Source organism: Camelina sativa, chromosome 12, assembly GCF_030686135.1.
Source record: "Camelina sativa cultivar CO46 ecotype springtype chromosome 12, ASM3068613v1".
Classification (NCBI taxonomy): Eukaryota; Viridiplantae; Streptophyta; class Magnoliopsida; order Brassicales; family Brassicaceae; genus Camelina; species Camelina sativa.
This window is the reverse complement of record NC_141891.1, coordinates 37,325,657-37,343,772: the sequence shown is the minus strand read 5'-3', so window position 1 is coordinate 37,343,772 and position 18,116 is coordinate 37,325,657. Positions and strand designations below refer to the sequence as shown.

Genomic DNA, 18,116 nt, shown 5'->3' with positions numbered 1-18,116 from the left:
TGGTGCGAAGGTACACGCGGCCAGGCGATGCGGCCAAAACGTCCCCGCGTGAGGATCATCGGCCAGGGCACGCGGTCAAAACGAGGCCGATTGAGGATCAAACGAAAATTTTGGTTTAGGGTGCGAAGGTACACGCGGCCAGGCGACGCGGCCAAAACGTCCCCGCGTGCGGACCATCGGCCACGACCATCGGCCAAAGGCCGACCGATTGAGTCTACCAAGGTAAGTCTTCTTTCTCCTTTTTGGTTTAATTCAGTTCAATCCTAGTAAACCGATTTGATTCCTTAATTTTTCAACTTGATCCTGGCCGGTTTGTTCCTTCTCTCAACCCCCTAAAACCCGAAATCTTCTTCTCTCTTCTCACTTTATCGATTTCAAGCTGCTAAAAACCCTTAGAACACTAAAACCTTTGTATCTCTCTCATCTCTCAATTGTTTTCAAAGATTTTTGGTGAGTTAGTTTCGTTTTTTCAAGCTCTTTTAATTGTTTCTGATCTCAACTGCTAGTTCTGCTTCACTACTCATCGGTTGCAAGGTAAAACACTCTATTTCTCCTTTTCCCTCATTCAAGTTTAAACCCAATATGTGCTAGAATCGACCAGCCAGTTATTTATGCCTTGATTTAGGGCTGTTTAACTTGATATTGATGTTAGCTGGTTCCAATTTCGTTTGAATTGCTATGTTTGGTGTTTAATTTCGAAAATTTTGATTTATGAGCATTTAGGGTTCTTGAGAAATTGTTAAAATCAAAAATTTTGGGGAAATTTAAGTTTTATTGTTTCTTTACCTTGTCTATTGTTCAATTAATCTTTCTGGAAGAGACTAGTAGTTTTGATGGTCATTTGGCAATTTTAGGTGGTTTATCGAAATTCAAAAATTTCTAAGAGGTAAATTTTGAGTTTGTTTGTGGAGTTTGTGTCAAAGTTGGTTCACTTTTGCTCCTTGGTTTAATTTTGTTGATTTATCTCTTATATACTAGGCACTTGTTAGCTGTGGATTCAAATTGTGGCTCCTAGTGAGCCTTACTAATATTTTTCAAGTGTTTTTGTATATTTGATAGGAACAATGGCTAGAACCAACTTGAACCCTGGAGACAAACAAACTAAGACAAAGGAGGTAATAGAAAGGGTTGTTGAGAAGAAAAAGAAAAAGGCAGCTCCATCTAAGTCTTCACTTGTTACACAAAAAGCTTCAGCAAGCAAGAAGAAGAGTAAGGAGCCTGTGATTGAGGATAATGATTCAGAGGAAAGGGGTACGAGTGAGAGTGACTCTGAACTTCCACCACCTCCAGCTGCTAAGGAAAGCAGAGCAAGAAACATGAGAAGAAGCCCACCTACTCCCAACTGATGCAGCGCCTTAAGCAAATTAAATTTGCTCCAACTAGATACCCAGATCATGAATTCCTTCACAATGCTGGCCTCCTTGAAGACATGCAAACTATCTTCACAACTTTGGGATTAGGATAGTTCTTCAATATGGCTTTTCCCACCTATGTTGAGCCAACAAGAGAGTTCCTTGCATCCTTGTCAGTGACTTATTATGAAGATGAGATGGTGGAGGAAGCTAAAGATCTTGGGCATTTTGAGTTTAAGGTTCAGGGGAAGCACTACAAGATGACTTTTGGAGAGTTAGGGGCTATCTATGGGTTTTCACCAGGAACAAGGTTGGAATACAACATCAACCCAAGGGAGTTCCGTTCTTTTTGGCAAGATATTGGAGTGGGAAAGTACAAACCTGGTCAGCTCAAGAACTCAAGCATTCAGCATCCTACAGTGAGATATGCTCACAAGGTTCTCTCTCACACTCTTTTTGCAAGAAGAGAGGCTGTAGGTGTTCAGGCAAATGAACTTGGTTGTCTTCTAGCAGGGCTGCAACCTTTCATAAGGACCTATGAAGGAGGGAACCAGCCATTTTCCAATGCCGAAAACACATGTGTTGCTGCTGTCTTCCTCCATCAAATGCTCCACTACCAAAGTTGGGTTTGGACAACAACTGATAAGACACCAATTCTAAGTATGGGTGGTCTTGTCACCCCCATCTTACAATCAAAGGGGGTTAAGCTAGAAGAGTTTGACCATGATATTGCAAGGCTTGATCCAGTCTACCTCAAGAAGACAACTTATTTGGATGGCCAAACTAAGAAGGGGTTCTATGTCTACTATGGGTACATTTTCTCAAGCTTTAGGAAGAAGAGGCTCTTGCTCCCTCAAAAGGATGTCACATCTCTCTATGACATGTTTGGAATATGCTGCCAAATACAAGATGACTTCCTCTACTCTTTTAAGGATGATGGGCCAGTGATTCCAACAACAACTTCAAACAAGGAGAGAAGTCAAGCTGAGGATGATCAACAAGAAGCTCCTCCTAGTCCAGTCTATGGTAGTGTTAGGTATGCCTTCCAACCATTTGAAGAGGCCACTACAAGCAAGTCTCTTAGAGCAGCACACAGCCACATCCATCTTCTCCAGCGTTTGGCTCACTGGCAAGGAAAAAACATCAAGAAGTTGGTCAAGGGAATGAAGAGTATTCACAAAAGATTGAAGAATGTGGAAGCAAAACTAGCCATTGCAAGTACCTCCAATCCAAACCCTGAAGTTGTTGTGGACTCAAGAGAAGAACAAGAAGATGAAGTTGAGGATGAAATGGAGAGACACTCATTCCATGGTGAACCTAGTAATGCCATTGGTTTCTATGACCCACCAAGAGTTCAGCATATGAGAGGAGACAAAGAAGGAAGAGAAGAGCAGAGAAATCCCCAACACCATGCACTAGCAACTCCTCCTACTCTCTTGACTTCTCCATGAACTAGAGGTACACTCCAAGTCCTTGTACATAGAGTCCTTTACTTATTTTCAATTTTTATTTTTGTCTTGTTAGTCTCTTTCTCAGCTTTCCTCACACAGAGACTGTGTGAATTAAGTTTGGGGGAGGGACTAACCATCTAACATTGTGTTTTATTTTGTTTTTCATTTTGTGTGTTGCATTGTTAATAGCTATTTTTGAGAAAAATCAAAAAAAAAATTGAAAAATTTAAAAACCAAAAAAATGCATGTAGCTTTGCATATTCATTCTTGTGTTTAGGATTGAGTCTAGAAGCATTTAGTATGCATATGCATTTGGGGATATTGATGAAATTGCCTTGTAAAGGTAGAGTTTTAGGATTGAACCCACAGCCCTCATTTATAGTTCATTGGTGCTTGATTAATCTTTGGGAAAAAATGAAGAATCTAGGCTTAAAAACATTGTGTTACTTGAAAGCATTTTCTTCTAGTGTAAAGCTTGCTTGATCATTGCTGCATCTCTATTTTATTTGGACTTTAATATGATCTTTAAATTATCTTGCTTATGGACTATAAATGCTAGCTCATGGAACTTTCATTTGGGTTAACTATCTCTATTTGCCACTCTATTTTGTTTAACCCAATCTCTTGTCATGCCTTTGAACCCCAAACCTTTTCTTTCAAGCCTTGTATTGATTTGTTGAGTGAGGCCTTTTCTTGATAATGCTATAGGTTGTGAAATCTTGAGAGTATTGAGAATGACAAAGAACTGGCTCTTGTTTTAGCTAGGCTTGGAACCCTTATAGCTAGCTAATAGGACTGGTTTTGAAAGAAATAGGTGGTTAGAATATTGATTTGGGTTCAAGTTTGGGAACAAGAGGGAATAAGAAGGGAAATAAAGGTTTACTTGGTCAAAAAGAAAAGAAAAGTCTCTAAGGTTAAGTTGGATTATAAGCTCTAAGTCTCAAAGAAATGGAATAGAAACTATTGTTATAATCTCCTAGAATCAAAAAGAAAAGAGTAAAGGAAAATCAAATAAGATTGGGAGTATAGCAAAGAATGAATAAAAAAAAGAAAAGAGAGCTTGTGTTTAAAGTGATAGCCTTAGAGATATACAAAAGTTTAAGACCTCGAGTAAAGAAGAGAAAGGGGTTTAAGTTGATCAAAGTTGAGTCTTTGGGTTTGAAGAAAAAAAAAAGTAAAGGGAAGAAAGATGAGAAAAGGGGTAGAAAAGCTTCTAGGTGGGTAGAACATCAAGAGCTAAGCTTTGTATGCCCAAATTATTCTCAGTCTTAGATAGATTTCATGACTGTCTAGCATTCCTCTTTGTTTGAGAGTTAACCACCCAAAAAAACACCATTTCCAACCACTTTATAAACAGCCTTTCCTTTAAACCAATTGAGCTTGATTTATTTTCCATTTGCAAGATCACACCAAACACTTTAATGAATGTGAAAGAAATGTTCAATCGGATTGCAAGTCTTTGCCAATATATAGAAGATGAACTAGAGTGGTGCATTGTGTTATGCTTAGAAAAATATTTGTAAGGATTTTGATTGATCTTAGCACCATTGAACTGCATCTAAGGACATTGGTTTGAATCCTTTATCTCATGCCTTTAGGTTCTGAATCCCTTTTTTTTTTAAACCTCTCTCTCTCACTTTTTGTTTGGTTCTTGCTTGAGGACCAGCAAGAGATAAGTTTGGGGGAGTTGATATCTTGTGTTTTTGTTTGGCTTTAAGCCTTGTTCTTGCATAGTTTTGTTGCATAATCTTGTCATTCTAGGTTGTTTAGGAGCATTTGCATCTAGTATGTTATCTTTCAGGTTCTTGGAGTGATCTCTACACATTTGGAGCATTTGGACCTGTTTTAATGCAAAGAAGCAAAGAAGAGTGGAGATGGAAAGGTGAAGGTGCAAAGACACACGCGGCCATCCCACTCGGTCAAGAGCTCCCCGAGTGAAGCCACACGACTTTCCCACCCGGCCAAAGTTCAACCGATGGAGTTCGAGTGTGCGAAGGTGCGAAGACACACGCGGCCACCACACGCGGCCAAACCTAGACCGGTTGAAGACACGCGGCCGCACCACTCGGCCAAGCCATGGCCGATGGAGTTCAGATGACCAAGGCGCAAGGACACACGCGGCCACACCACCCGGCCAAGCCATGGCCGATGGAGCTTAAGTGGCTGAGGGTGCGAAGACGCACGCGGCCACCACACGCGGCCAAACCTAGGCCGATCGAAGACACGCGGCCACCACACGTGGCCAAACCTAGGCCGATTGAAGACACGCGGCCGCACCACTCGGCCAAACCATGGCCGATGGAGCCAGCACCACCTTGTTTTATTCTTGAACCGGGTTTGACCCACCTTGTTTTGGGTTGACCTAGGTTCTCTTCTACTTTACTATAAATACTCTAAACCTATTAAGAAGTATTATATCTTATCTTATCTTTTGTTTAGCAGCCACTTAGGGTTCTTAAGCTTGTTTACTCTTGGTTTGTTGAAGGATTGAGTACTTCTAAGTTTTTAATAGCAATTTCTTCTTTCTAATCTCCTAATCTACAATCTCTTATTATGATTTCACAAAGATCAAACTCTTTCCTTTGTGTGATCATGATGATGAGTGAGTAGATCCTTATAACTTTGGGCTTGGTAGATTAGGGAGATAGATGATTGATATTTGATGTCTAGGGCTTTATTTATGTATTTCCTATCTTGATTAGTGTTAATAATGCTAGATTGCTTTGATCAAGCTTGAATCTAGACATTAGGATTTTCATGCCCACAAGGTGTTTGATGAAATTCCTGAACCAAACTTTTCAAGAACTTTGCATTCCTAGCCAATGGAAATTGATGATTAGGGTGCTTAGTGGTATTTAGACTTGATATTAATGCATGCTTGCCTTGTGATTACCTTTGGAAATTGTTGATTATCACTTGATTAGCATAGAATCTCTATCATGGAAATGGATTGATTTGCACAAGTGTTCTTAGCCATAGGATTGTTCTTGATTGTTGCTTAGACATCTAGTATTGATTAGCTATCTCCCAAGTCAATTACCTTGCCCAAAGTTCACTTGTTTAATCTTGATGTTAAAACTGTTCTTAGTTGTGTGTTTGCTTACTTTTAGTTTGTTTGTTTGATTTATTTAAAGTTGCTTCTAGTTAGTTGATACATAAAACAAACCCCTTTCTTATTAGCTTAGATTAAGCATTCATGTGTATTCCTGGTGTGTTGTTCATTGCAAACTGAGGTTCGATAATTTAATATATATTAAAGTACTACATCAATGTGAGGGGTTCCCTTCCCAGCCGTTTTCCTGCCCTAGAGAAAAGAAGAGGTTTTTGGGTATCCTTGGAGGTTAGGGAGGTGAGGAGATGGTTTTGGGGATGCGAATGAAGGATAGTGGCGATTATGTGGCGTGGAGGAGGACAGGGGAGCACTGGTGGTGGTGATCTATTGCTCCTTCCGCAGATTTCGTCTCTAAACCAAGGTAAGTGGTTGATGTTAGGCTTATATAGGGTTTTAGAATGATTGTAATAGATTTTTGATGGGTAAGATGGATTGAGAAGAATCCATGGGTTGTTTTCCTTGGTTGTTACCTTGTGAGACTATTTTGTTTGTGATTATTCGTATGGGAAGCGAGTATTATGGAGGGTTGTGGTTTTGCGGCCAAAAGGGGCTGAAGGAGAAGCCTTGCAGGCTTGGTGTCGCTCGACACCATGGTGGTGTCAGTCGACACCAACACCCGCGTACGGATAGCACGAACTGGTTCAAGATGGCTACTTCGGGGCAACGTTTGGAGGATGAAACGGAGTCCAAATTGGCTGAAATTTGGTAGGTAGCTTCGTGGTGCTACAAGCTTCATATCCAATGGTGGGTTTGTGAAATGAACGGTTGGTTTGTGTTTTAGTTAAGTGTTTGTATTGTGGTCTAGCATAGACGGTTTTGTGGGAAGGTTGGGGTGTCGAGCGACACCAGCATGTTGTTGTGTGTTTGGGTCCTAGGAGGACAGCTTCAGTTAGGTTTGGATGAGGAGAGATCGACGGAAGTGATGATGTGTACGTCGGTGTGTGTTGGTTCGCAAGTGGTGCGTTGGGTGACGTTCGACACCAGGTGGAGGTGTCGTTCGACACTAGAGGAGTTGATAGTAAATTGGAATATTCGTGGAAAAGTGTTTTCCGTGGCTGGACGGAATCAAATATTTCAGCCCACCTCTCTTGTTACTCGGTCGCTAGGGGTGGTTGGTTGTGCGACTCAGTAACTAGATGAGGTGGGGTTTGGTGTATTTGTGGAAGTTTTTGAAAGGAGCGATTTCTACGCCGGTTGTCTCGTCAAAATTATGGGGTTCTAGTGAGATCGCTTCCCGTGGATCCTGTGCAAGGATTGGGAAAACGGATCGGGTCGTTTCACGTGTTCATGTGCAGTTAAGTGATTAAACATAAGTGAAGTTTTCTTATATCACTTTTTTTTAATTGAATCAGGGTTTAACTCACTACGACAACCTTATCGCAATCCCATCGCTCATACTCCCATTTGGATGTCAAAATATTTAATTAATAATATTTTAATTTAATTTAATTATTTAATTATTTTTTTAATTTATCTAACCAATAAAAAGATGACAGCAAGAGACCCAGTGTCTTATTTGTTCTGGGCTGATATACTTTTCTCTTATCTTTCCACATTTTTCTCATTTTTAAATTTTTTTAATTCTTGTGACCTTCTATGGGGTATGTTCAATGGACATGCTCTTACAAAGTCAACTATATTTTAACCCGCGGTACACCGCGGGATTATGTATTTTGTATATTTTATATAACTTACTAAAAAAACATTATGTTAGATCAAATATATGTTTTAAACTTTTTTACAATAATATTGAGATATTTGTAATTTTATTTTCTTTATCTATTTAAAAAATTATTATTTTCATTTGAAATTTAATAAATTAAAATTCTTTTATTTTGGAATTTAATCAATCAAAATTAGTTGTTTTGAAAGTAAACATCTGTTAATATGTATAATACTTTGTAGTTAGTATAAAATGATTTAAATTTTATTCACCAATTTGAAATTAGTTAGTTTTGTCTATGAGTATGATGGAGCGGGTTAGTGTTGGTTTTTAATTCCTTTCATATAAAATTAAGTTTTAAAATATTCTGTTTGTGTTTTTAGACCAACTCGCAAAAATATATAAGTGTACTAATATTAACCTAATTCCCATCACATACTTATGATTATTTTTAGTCTAGGTTTAGACCTGTGGATAAAAAAAATAGTTATTAAAAAAAATATTTCATTTTGTATTTGAGTATGATGTAGCGGGTTAGTGTTGGTTTTTAACTCCTTTCATATAAAATTAAGTTTTAAAATATTTTGTTTGTGTTTTTAAACCAACCCGCAAAAATATATAAGCGTACTAATATTAACCTAATTCCCATCACATTCTTATGGTTAGTATTGTGCATATATTAAATTGCTAAAATCTGTATTTACACAGATTTAGTTTTATTATCACAAATTTAGTTATATTATTGATATTATTCATATGATTAAATTTGATGTATTCACTATTTAAATTGTGCAACAGGATATATATATTTGTATTTGACATCATAACTCTATAAATGACACATTTGTTTTAGTCAAAAAAACATATATCATTTTGTGGAGGTTAAAATAAAAAAATATATATATATATAGTATAATAAAATCATACATTATTAGTTTATTTTTTATATTTTTTTCTACCTATTTTGACATCAATTGATCTATCCATTTTAACATAGAAAACATTAAACAATTTATGTATAATGGAAAACATGTATAATGCCAAACCAATTATGGAAAATCGAAATTAAATAAAGTAAGATACTATAGTTTTTTTTCATTAAAACATTTTAAAACTTGTAATTAAAAAGGAAAATAGAAATTGATGTTGTTCAGATATCTAGGGAAATATATATTTCCATACTTGATTTTCCTAATTTGATTTTTTTTTTAATTTTTTTGTATTAAATGTTTTAATTACAGTGGAATTGTCTGTAAATAAGTCTGAACTCCAAGCCTTCTTCTGAAAAATGCTGTGAAAATAATAATATAGATAAGGAACTATGGCGGAGTAAGAAATGTATTAAATTTTTATTGGTGCATTAAAAAAAATTGTACTTAAACATGGTCAAAAGTTATTACGTTGATGCTTCTATGTTATATTTTCCCTATAATGGGATCTAGGAAGACTTTCTCCTTTTTGAATTGGCGGATGTTTTAAATGGATCCACTTTCCCTTTCTTATTTATTTAAGCGTTTTATATAATAATTATTTTCATATGTCTATTTACTCTTTAATGTTGAAAAAAATTGTACATTTCTACTGTTTTGCAGTTTTTTATTTTATGGTTTTTAGTTTGTATTTTTGGTGTATATTATAGTTCTAGCAAAATAATATTGAATAATATTTGTTTAGTTTTTGATTTTTATCAATAATTCTTCTTAAAAACGTTTTTGAAGTCTTCTTACTTTATTTTTTTCCTTTTGTTTTGTGTTTAAGAATTGACTAAAATAATGATAATAATTGTTTTATAAAATGTTACATTAAATATGTCGAAACCCCTCATATAATTTGGTTTACTTTTTTGTTTTTTGAGGAATTACCAAAAAAAAAAATTCTCATTAATTATCATAAACTATATATATTGCCATGAAAAAAGTATAATCTATCAAAAATGCTAATTGGTAAAAGAATTAACATAATTAAACTTGATAAAAAAAACTTATTTTTATTTTGGTGAGACGGATTGGCTTTAGTCTCATATAGGGAGTTAAATAGAATTGTTTTTTTTTTAAACACTTTTAGATGTGTATCCGGGAATAATATTTCTAGACTATATATATACCACGGATAAAACCGTGAAAACATTACAAAAATCTTTTACTTTGAATAATTATATCAAATACCTGTAAAATTTTATATTTTTAAAATCGTTCTCTGGCATACAAAGTAAATCCAATAAATATTCATAACTTACAATTTAAAAATTAATAAAACAATAATATAATAAATATAATATCAATTTTAAATTTTAAAATTAAAAATATTGTTTCGCACTGTACCGCAGATTAAATCTTAGTATAATTCATATTCAGTATGAATCCATATCTTCGGTAATGTTTTGGTGGAGAGATAAATGCCGCGTAGAAAATATTCAATTTTGTAGACACAATTATGATAAAAATAACATTAAAATACTACTAGAAATGATAACTCAAAACAAAGCCACTCATTGCTTATGTTGAATCCATTTTTTTGATACTTCCATAGAGAGTAAAATTACACAATTTTTTTTTGTCGCCACATTAAAAAGTTTCTATTTAGGTAGTGAATGGTAACACCATTAAGTGCGGTATTCAAACAGAAAATATAAAACCACTAATATGTCACCATTCACAATTTCAATTATCAAAGTGCATTTTGTTTCATTAAAAAAATTGTACAATGTGCGTTATTCAAAACATACATAATTACACGTAAAAGATCAAAAACGCACTTCAGTTTTTCAATGTAGACAATACCTTGCGGTTTAGCAAATCCGCACCCAATAGTTATTAATATCATTTAATAATAATAGAAATCTGTATAAAATTAAACATACAACACAAAAATATTATCATACACAATTTCTTTTATATCACTTAAAAAAAGTTGGTTTTTTTCTTTTTCTTTTTTTCATTCAAGTATCCATTATTATTTGAAAGTATTTTTTTATAGTTGACTTATTATTATTAGTTCAAAAGGTATGAGTTTAAATGTGTATTTCTGTAATTAAGTTATGTTTTAGCAAATAAATTTTTTTTGACAAGTTTTAGCAAATAACTAATAAATGCAATTTAATTATTTGAAACAAACAATCAATAGCTTATTAGATTAGATTTATAATATAATTATTATTATTATTATGATTTTTCAGTAATATGTAAATTTTATCATAATTACAAAATTATTTGCAAATATAATCAATTATATATGTGTTTTTAACATATATATATATATATATATATATATATATATATATATATATATATATATATATATATATATTTCATGAACTGTAATTACATTTTTTTACCATTCAAACATTCTATTCTAAACTGCATATCGTTTTTTTCACCAATCAAATTTTATTATGTACCGCTTATTTTATATAAACCGCACTTGTCCCGCAAATCGCATGTACCGCAATTGATCCGTACTGCACTATAAAACCGCTTTTCCCGCACAGCCAAATACGCGGTCAGCATTCGGATCCTTAATTATTATCAAGGACCCATGAGCCATGACAATTGACCACAATTGACATACACATACACATACTTTTCTGACACTTAAACTTTTTTTTTTTTGTTCGCAAAGTCTGACACTTAAAGTAGCTTTTTTTTTTCTTCATTCCCACTTATTTTTTTTTTGTCAACCATTGGGCCACAACTGGCCAGTCCATTAGCCAAATTCCTACATTCGTAGGAGCCGAGACTCGATCCCGGGTGTGATGGTGCCTTCTACAAATGGACTTACCTCCTGCCACTACACTAAGGTCACTTCACATTCCCACTTATTTTAAAGGTGTTATTTCATTTATCTCTACCCCTCTCTTGCATTATTTTAGCTCTAAATAATTATAATCCCACGGCAAGTAAATTTTAGGAAAAATGGCTTTTACATACCTGGACAATTCCAATATGTTCGATTCATACATCGGACTATTGACTATGCGAAAACATACACTGATTTTAAAAATTTTGAATTTCATACCCCAACTTATGATTTTCTGCTACAATATACAAAAACGTGATTAATTAATAACTCTGTTAATATCGCCGTTAGGCAATCTGACGTGGAATCCACATATGCAGAGAATATCAAAACGACGTCGTTTTTGTCGAATAAAAAAAAGATTTTTGCAAGTTAGCCTCGAACCCATGAAGTCTGAATCCCACCTACCATATCATTTACCACTCGGACATATAGATTTATTATGGTTTAATGAACCAAGCTTTAATATATCTTCTTCTTCACTCGCTCTTCTTTAATCAAAGCAAGAAGACAAGCCGTAGAATTGTACCTGAAGATCTGATCGATTTTGGGAATTAAGGTGTAAGATGGTATGGTAAATGTTTAGCGTTTGGAAGATCTTCTCTGCACTTGTTTTGGATTTCGTTATGGTTAGTGAGAAGATAAGAGGTTCAACGCGCTCTGTAGCGTAATTTCAACTGTTTCATCTCCCATCTTCAAAAGCTGTAAATCACAAATCACAAAATTAGTGTTTTTACTCAAATGATCAATTCAGTTATTGGGTTTTGGTCTACCTAAACATCACAGCAGATCTCGAATCAATTCTTGTACAAATCGGGTGGATATATATTCAATTCCGATCTAATTTTAGCCAGATCGAAAAAAAATTATCGGAGGAAACAATGAAGCTTTTGATTGATTTTAGAGAAAGAGAGAGAGCAGAGTGGATATATTAAATATTTGTTCATTGAACAGCTAAAGATACGTGTGTCCGAGTGGTTATAGAAAAGTTGATGGAATGTTAGACGTTACTTGTTCGAGCCTGGCATGTTACATTATTTTTAATTTTTATTCGAACTAACTATTAAAACGACGTCGTTTGATGTACACGTGGATTCCACGTCAGATTAGTCTAACGGTGATATAAACAGAGTTACTAAATTAATCACGTTTTTGTATATTATAGCACAAAATCCTAAGTCTGGATATAAAATTCAAATTTTTTTAAAGTCTGGATATGAGTTTTAAATTTTTTAAAATCAATGTATGTTTCGGCATAGTCAATAGTCCGATGTATGAATCGAACATACTGAAATTGTCCAGGTATGTAAAAGCCGTTTTTCCGTAAATTTTACACAAAATGAAACACTAAATATCATTCTATTTCATTATGGATTTGGCACACACAAAAACTTAGAGACCTCAAAACATTGGAGTGAGCGCAATATCTTGGTCAAAATATAATAAAATGGGTTTAAATTTGTTTGACTGATCTGGGAAGATAAATTCCAATACCACAATAAAGCCACAATACCATATCCATATAAGCAAAGAGAGAAACAATTTTATTCATGTACAAAGGAAAGGTGATTTAATTATCTATTTAGTTCATGATGGAGCAAAACAATCAGTGCGTCCATTTCTTGTTCCTTGAGTGAGAAGCCAATCTCCACACCACCCTTCCCATCTCTATTATCCGCCATAGAAATCACATTGCCTTGACCAATCGATACAGTCATCACTTTATCAGGTCTACCCCATCCGAAATCCAACTCGTATACTCCAAATCGGGTAGATCCAGAAGCTATAATATTTTGTGACCCTGGTGGCAGAGTTGCATATCCAACGTGATCTGGAATCCTCCACGCCATACTCTCGTCCCATTCCTCGATCGATTCGCTGACCATCCTTGCAGCAGCCAGAAGCCCTTCTTCACCCATAAACGTCTCTGCTATCAACATGATTCTATAGCAACCAGAGATGCAATTTCCAAAATAACTCGGGATTGGCGGATCGATGAGGCTTCGACAATCTACCGAGAAACCATATCCAACAGGTCTTTTCGGTTCTCCGCCTCGAGCTCTTATTAAGCACACAAACGCGTACGAGTAAGCAATAACAAACGTCGACAAGCGAAGCTCCTTTGAGGATGAGGATGAGGATGAGGAAGAGGTAGACTCTCTCTTTAGTCTCTCACGGAGCTTTTGGATATCATTACGAGTGAGCTCGAGAGTGTATCGGACAACGTTCGCTCCAATCTTCATTGACGGTTGAAGCTTTAAACTCTTAGGGTTGTCTGGTTCTTTACCACCAGCTAAGATTTTAGCTAAAGAGTGCCACTCATTCAAAACTTTATTTTCACTATCCGTTGGACTTCTTATGACCGTACGATCGTAAGTTGGGAGTAAATCCTGCGGTAGAGAAGAATCTTGATGCTTACATATGTGCACCCAAGATCTGAGAAACATGGTTGTCGTTTTTCCATCCAAAACGCCATGGTGTGCTTTTACGCAGATGCAAAACCCTTGGTTTGGAAATAGCGTGACTTGAAACGACACAACGGAGGCAGAGTCGTCGGAGCTTTGTAACTCGGGGACTAAGGGGTACAACTCCGCGGATGGGAATGGTTTGTCGCCTGATAAACGAGAGAAATACGCGTTTGACTCGGCGACGGTGAATGAGACGGCGTCGTTTTGGGAGCAGACAATGCTGGGTTTAGGATCAAGTTGTCCCCATACGAGTTGGCCGGCGAGTGGGAGATAGTGAAAGAGGGCTGAGGAGAGAGAGGTCTTGAGGTTGGGGATGATGACTGAGTCGAAGAAAAGTCGAGTTGCGTTGGTGAGTCTGTAGAAGATGACTCGTTCAACGGGGCGAAACTTGAAATAGACAAGGTCGAAGAAGGTGAGCGGAAGAGTGAGTGGCTCAAACGATTCGGAGTGTGAAGGAGTGACTTGTGCCACCTCGATGATGTTAACTGATGAATCCATGTCTCATCACAGAGATGTACTTGTCCGGGTATATAACAAGAGACGTAGAGCGATTTTCTATAAATAAGCAAAAAAACAATAGTAATAATTTACACGAAAGCATAATTGTAATGTGTTGTATTTCTTGTTCGTAGAAGCGCATCCACACATATTTTTTTAAGTAAGGACCACATGGATAATGGACCAAAGGAACTTTTACAATATTTTGATATTCAATCAAACAACATCATCATCGATTGTGGAAGAAAAGTTACTGCAATCTATATTTTACCCGATAATTTTTTAAAATGTTTGTAATATTTATTCACTTAACCATTATCCAACATCTACAGTTCTACTGACTATCAAAATATCTTATGATTTTGAATTATTTTAATGATCCAGTCTACAATATAGTATATATTATATGTTATAGTTAAATGATACACTATCTCATGATTGTGTTCATTTCCTATTTTTAATTTAGAATTGGATTATTAGGCTAATTCTTTATATCAATATTGATTGTTTCTGCATGATAAAAATAAATTACAATAAAGATAATAAGATCAGAGCCGATGAGTACAAGCTAGCCAACCCCATGTTAGTACTCATGTGAGTACTTTATAAATATTATTTTAATGTTTTTGTAGAAAATGATTTATTGAACAAATAAATATATTATAAAATAAGAATTTAACCAATAATATAATGCCAAGTGTTATATGAGTTACTCAGCTAGGTTCTCAAATTGCTCTAGCTAGTATCGATTCTAACTCTCTTTCCTCTTTTTTTATTACTTTTTAATTTTTTAATCTATTAGTATCTTGAGAGTAACTGCCAGTATTGATGCTCTAATCCCTATAGAATAACATTGAGTTGGTAGATTTGAATTCTTCATTTTTTGTTTTACTCTATTTTTTTTTGTACTATTAATTGGCTAAAAACAAATTTTAGTATTACTGGACCAGCTTTGGATAAGAACTTGGTGTTTCACACATACGATCTCATAAAATATATAACTTAAGTCTAAATATTTAATAAATATTAGTTTAATTAGATTATGAAATACGTTAAAAATAAGACATTTATTTCAACAATATAAATACGTAAAAATATATTAAGAAAAAATATTAACATTTATTTCCAAACTACTCATATTACAAAATAAAATTATTTACATAGTTACCTTTCATTCATCTATATATATAAAGTTAACTTTGCTCACTTCTCCTTCCTCCACATCATCATCCACTAAATCAATTTTTTTTTTGCATAAAAAATACTATTTTTTAATATTCATTCACTGCATATTTATTATTTATAATTTTTTTTTGTCAATACTTATAATTAATAATAGTAAAAAACTAAATAAAAAATGAATTAACTAAAATTAATTAAATTTTAAAATAGTATAAACAATAATATAATTTTTAGTAAATAATAAAAATAATAACTATCTAAAAATGAATTAAGTAAAATTAATGAAAATTTTAAAATAGTAAAAATAATACTATAAATTTGTTTTAGTAATAATTTTATTATTAACATTATAACCAAAAAAATGATTATATTTCAAAATTTAGAATGGGTTAATAAGTTTTACAATGTAAATAAGATTTTAATGCATGGTGGAGTAAAAAAACAAGTTATGTAATTGTATTTATAAAATTTAAACATGAAAATAAAATTGAAGTGAAACATTAGTTTCTAAGAAACTTATACCATAAAGATTTATTATTAAATTTTACTTATAAGAAAGAAAAGATTAATTACTTAACTTAACTTAACTTAAAAATTTTGATCTAAAACAAAGACACTGTAAGGGGCACACTTTTTTTTGGGAAAATTATGAAATTTTTTTTTGAAAAAATGATATGTAACCCGTTACAAAAAGTAGCATGTGATTTGTGTAGCATATCTCATAAGGTATATTATCAACAGGAGGTACAATTTTATAACATGATATAAAACATATATTACATATATATATATATATATATTATATATATGCTTTTAATCCAAAATATTGGCAAAAACAACATATTTAAAGTACATAATGTTTTTTTTGAAAAGGCGAAGCTGGGGTTGCATCACAAAATTAACATTTGCAAATAACATATGAGATTTTAGAAAAAAATATGAAACTTGGATTAGTGAATAGATATTTATTGTGGGGATTAAACATTTCATCATTTAAGCATTCTTGACTTAGTCGGAAATTCTATTATCATAATTCTATTAAACATTTCATCATAATGCATTTGGACAATCTCATTATAGCGACATAGCACTAAAACTGTTCATAAAATTTTGTATATTCGCATTTAATGTAGGATATCGATATGTTTAAATGGTCTCTATAATTAGGTCAACGATCGATATTGACGTTAGAACTTTTTTTTTTTTTTTTTTGAAAAAGATGACGTTAGAACTTTTAAAATTATGTTTTCATGGGATATGAATATGGAATGAACTCTTTTAAAGATAAAAGGTCAGAAGCTTGTCGATAATATTATTACGATACTAGACAATATATGTTATATATAGATTAGTAAAATAATTACGGCATTTATATAGATTTATCTTTTAATCTTTAAATTATATTCATACTCAATGATTCTTATTGATAAAAATTTTAACTAAAATCCCACGTAAAATCGCAAATAGATATAACAAAGAAATATTATCTTCAAAATTATATATGTTGTATATATTTATACTCTAAAGGTGGAATGATTTTTGAGCTCAATAATTTCTATTGATAAGAAATAATTAAAATTAAAATTCCGCGCGTGCATGTACAAATTCTAGTTAAATATAAAATTATTTTAAAAAGTGTTCCCTTAAATACTATCAAAATATTCCGGGTCGGCTACGATACAAATTTTTTTTGAGAAACAAAACAGTATCTTTGATATTGTATGCCAAATTGTATAATAACAAGTGTTTAATCTTTGATAATATATAAATTAACTACTTTTAACAACAATTATCTGTAATATGAAATATAATATTTAGTTCTAAATTGTTGTATATTTGCTAAATTAATGTCAAATTAATAATTTAGGATGTCTGTTAGTAATATCTTACGAAAAAACAGTATTTAAAAAAGCATGCTAGGTGGTGTCTAGACACTCTAAATCGAACACTGAGAGAAGGCACGAAACTATCTCTTATATAATAAAACGGAACTATATAACTTTTTTTTGTAAACTATATAATTTTTGTAAGTTGGTTACAAAATATGTTATAGATTAAATATAGGTTGGTTACAAAAAAAATTATATCCCAAAAAATCTTCTTAGAATATTCTAATGATTTATACAATTTCCAAAGTAAACATTTTAGTATTCTATGTATCGTTACAAAATATATACTGTTAGACATTAAAACAAATAAAATCTTGACAATTTATTACACTTAATCATGATTTCTGAGATTTTATTGTGAAGTTAAAAATAAAATATTACCTAAGTACGGGTCAACGTAAAACACTTTCACCAAATATATTCAAAAATTAAAATAAAAACAAATAACAAACTTAACCATTTCTCATATATAAAATTTCAAAACTAACAATATAAAACTTACAAAATATGTGTTTTTTTTAAAGCATATGATTTTATTGCATAATGTTTTATCCAAAAAAAACTTTTAAAAATAATTATATAAATTATATTTTATTCTAAAATTATAATTATACTAAATAAAAGTAGGAGCTATAAGCTTCTAAGGCTGTCTACCTAAACTTTAAAACAACCAATAGGGATTCGACATGTCACTAATTAACATTTT

General features: G+C 33.0%; 1 protein-coding gene across 1 annotated transcript; it reads right to left on the bottom strand.

The window, feature by feature from the left end:
* Nucleotides 1-12,874: 12,874 nt before the first annotated feature.
* LOC104730262 (phenolic glucoside malonyltransferase 1) lies at nt 12,875-14,562 on the bottom strand. The gene has a single exon (XM_010449407.3). The coding sequence runs from the start codon at nt 14,337-14,339 to the stop codon at nt 12,948-12,950; it is 1,392 nt and encodes a 463-aa protein (XP_010447709.1). The 5' UTR covers nt 14,340-14,562; the 3' UTR covers nt 12,875-12,947.
* Nucleotides 14,563-18,116: the final 3,554 nt, after the last annotated feature.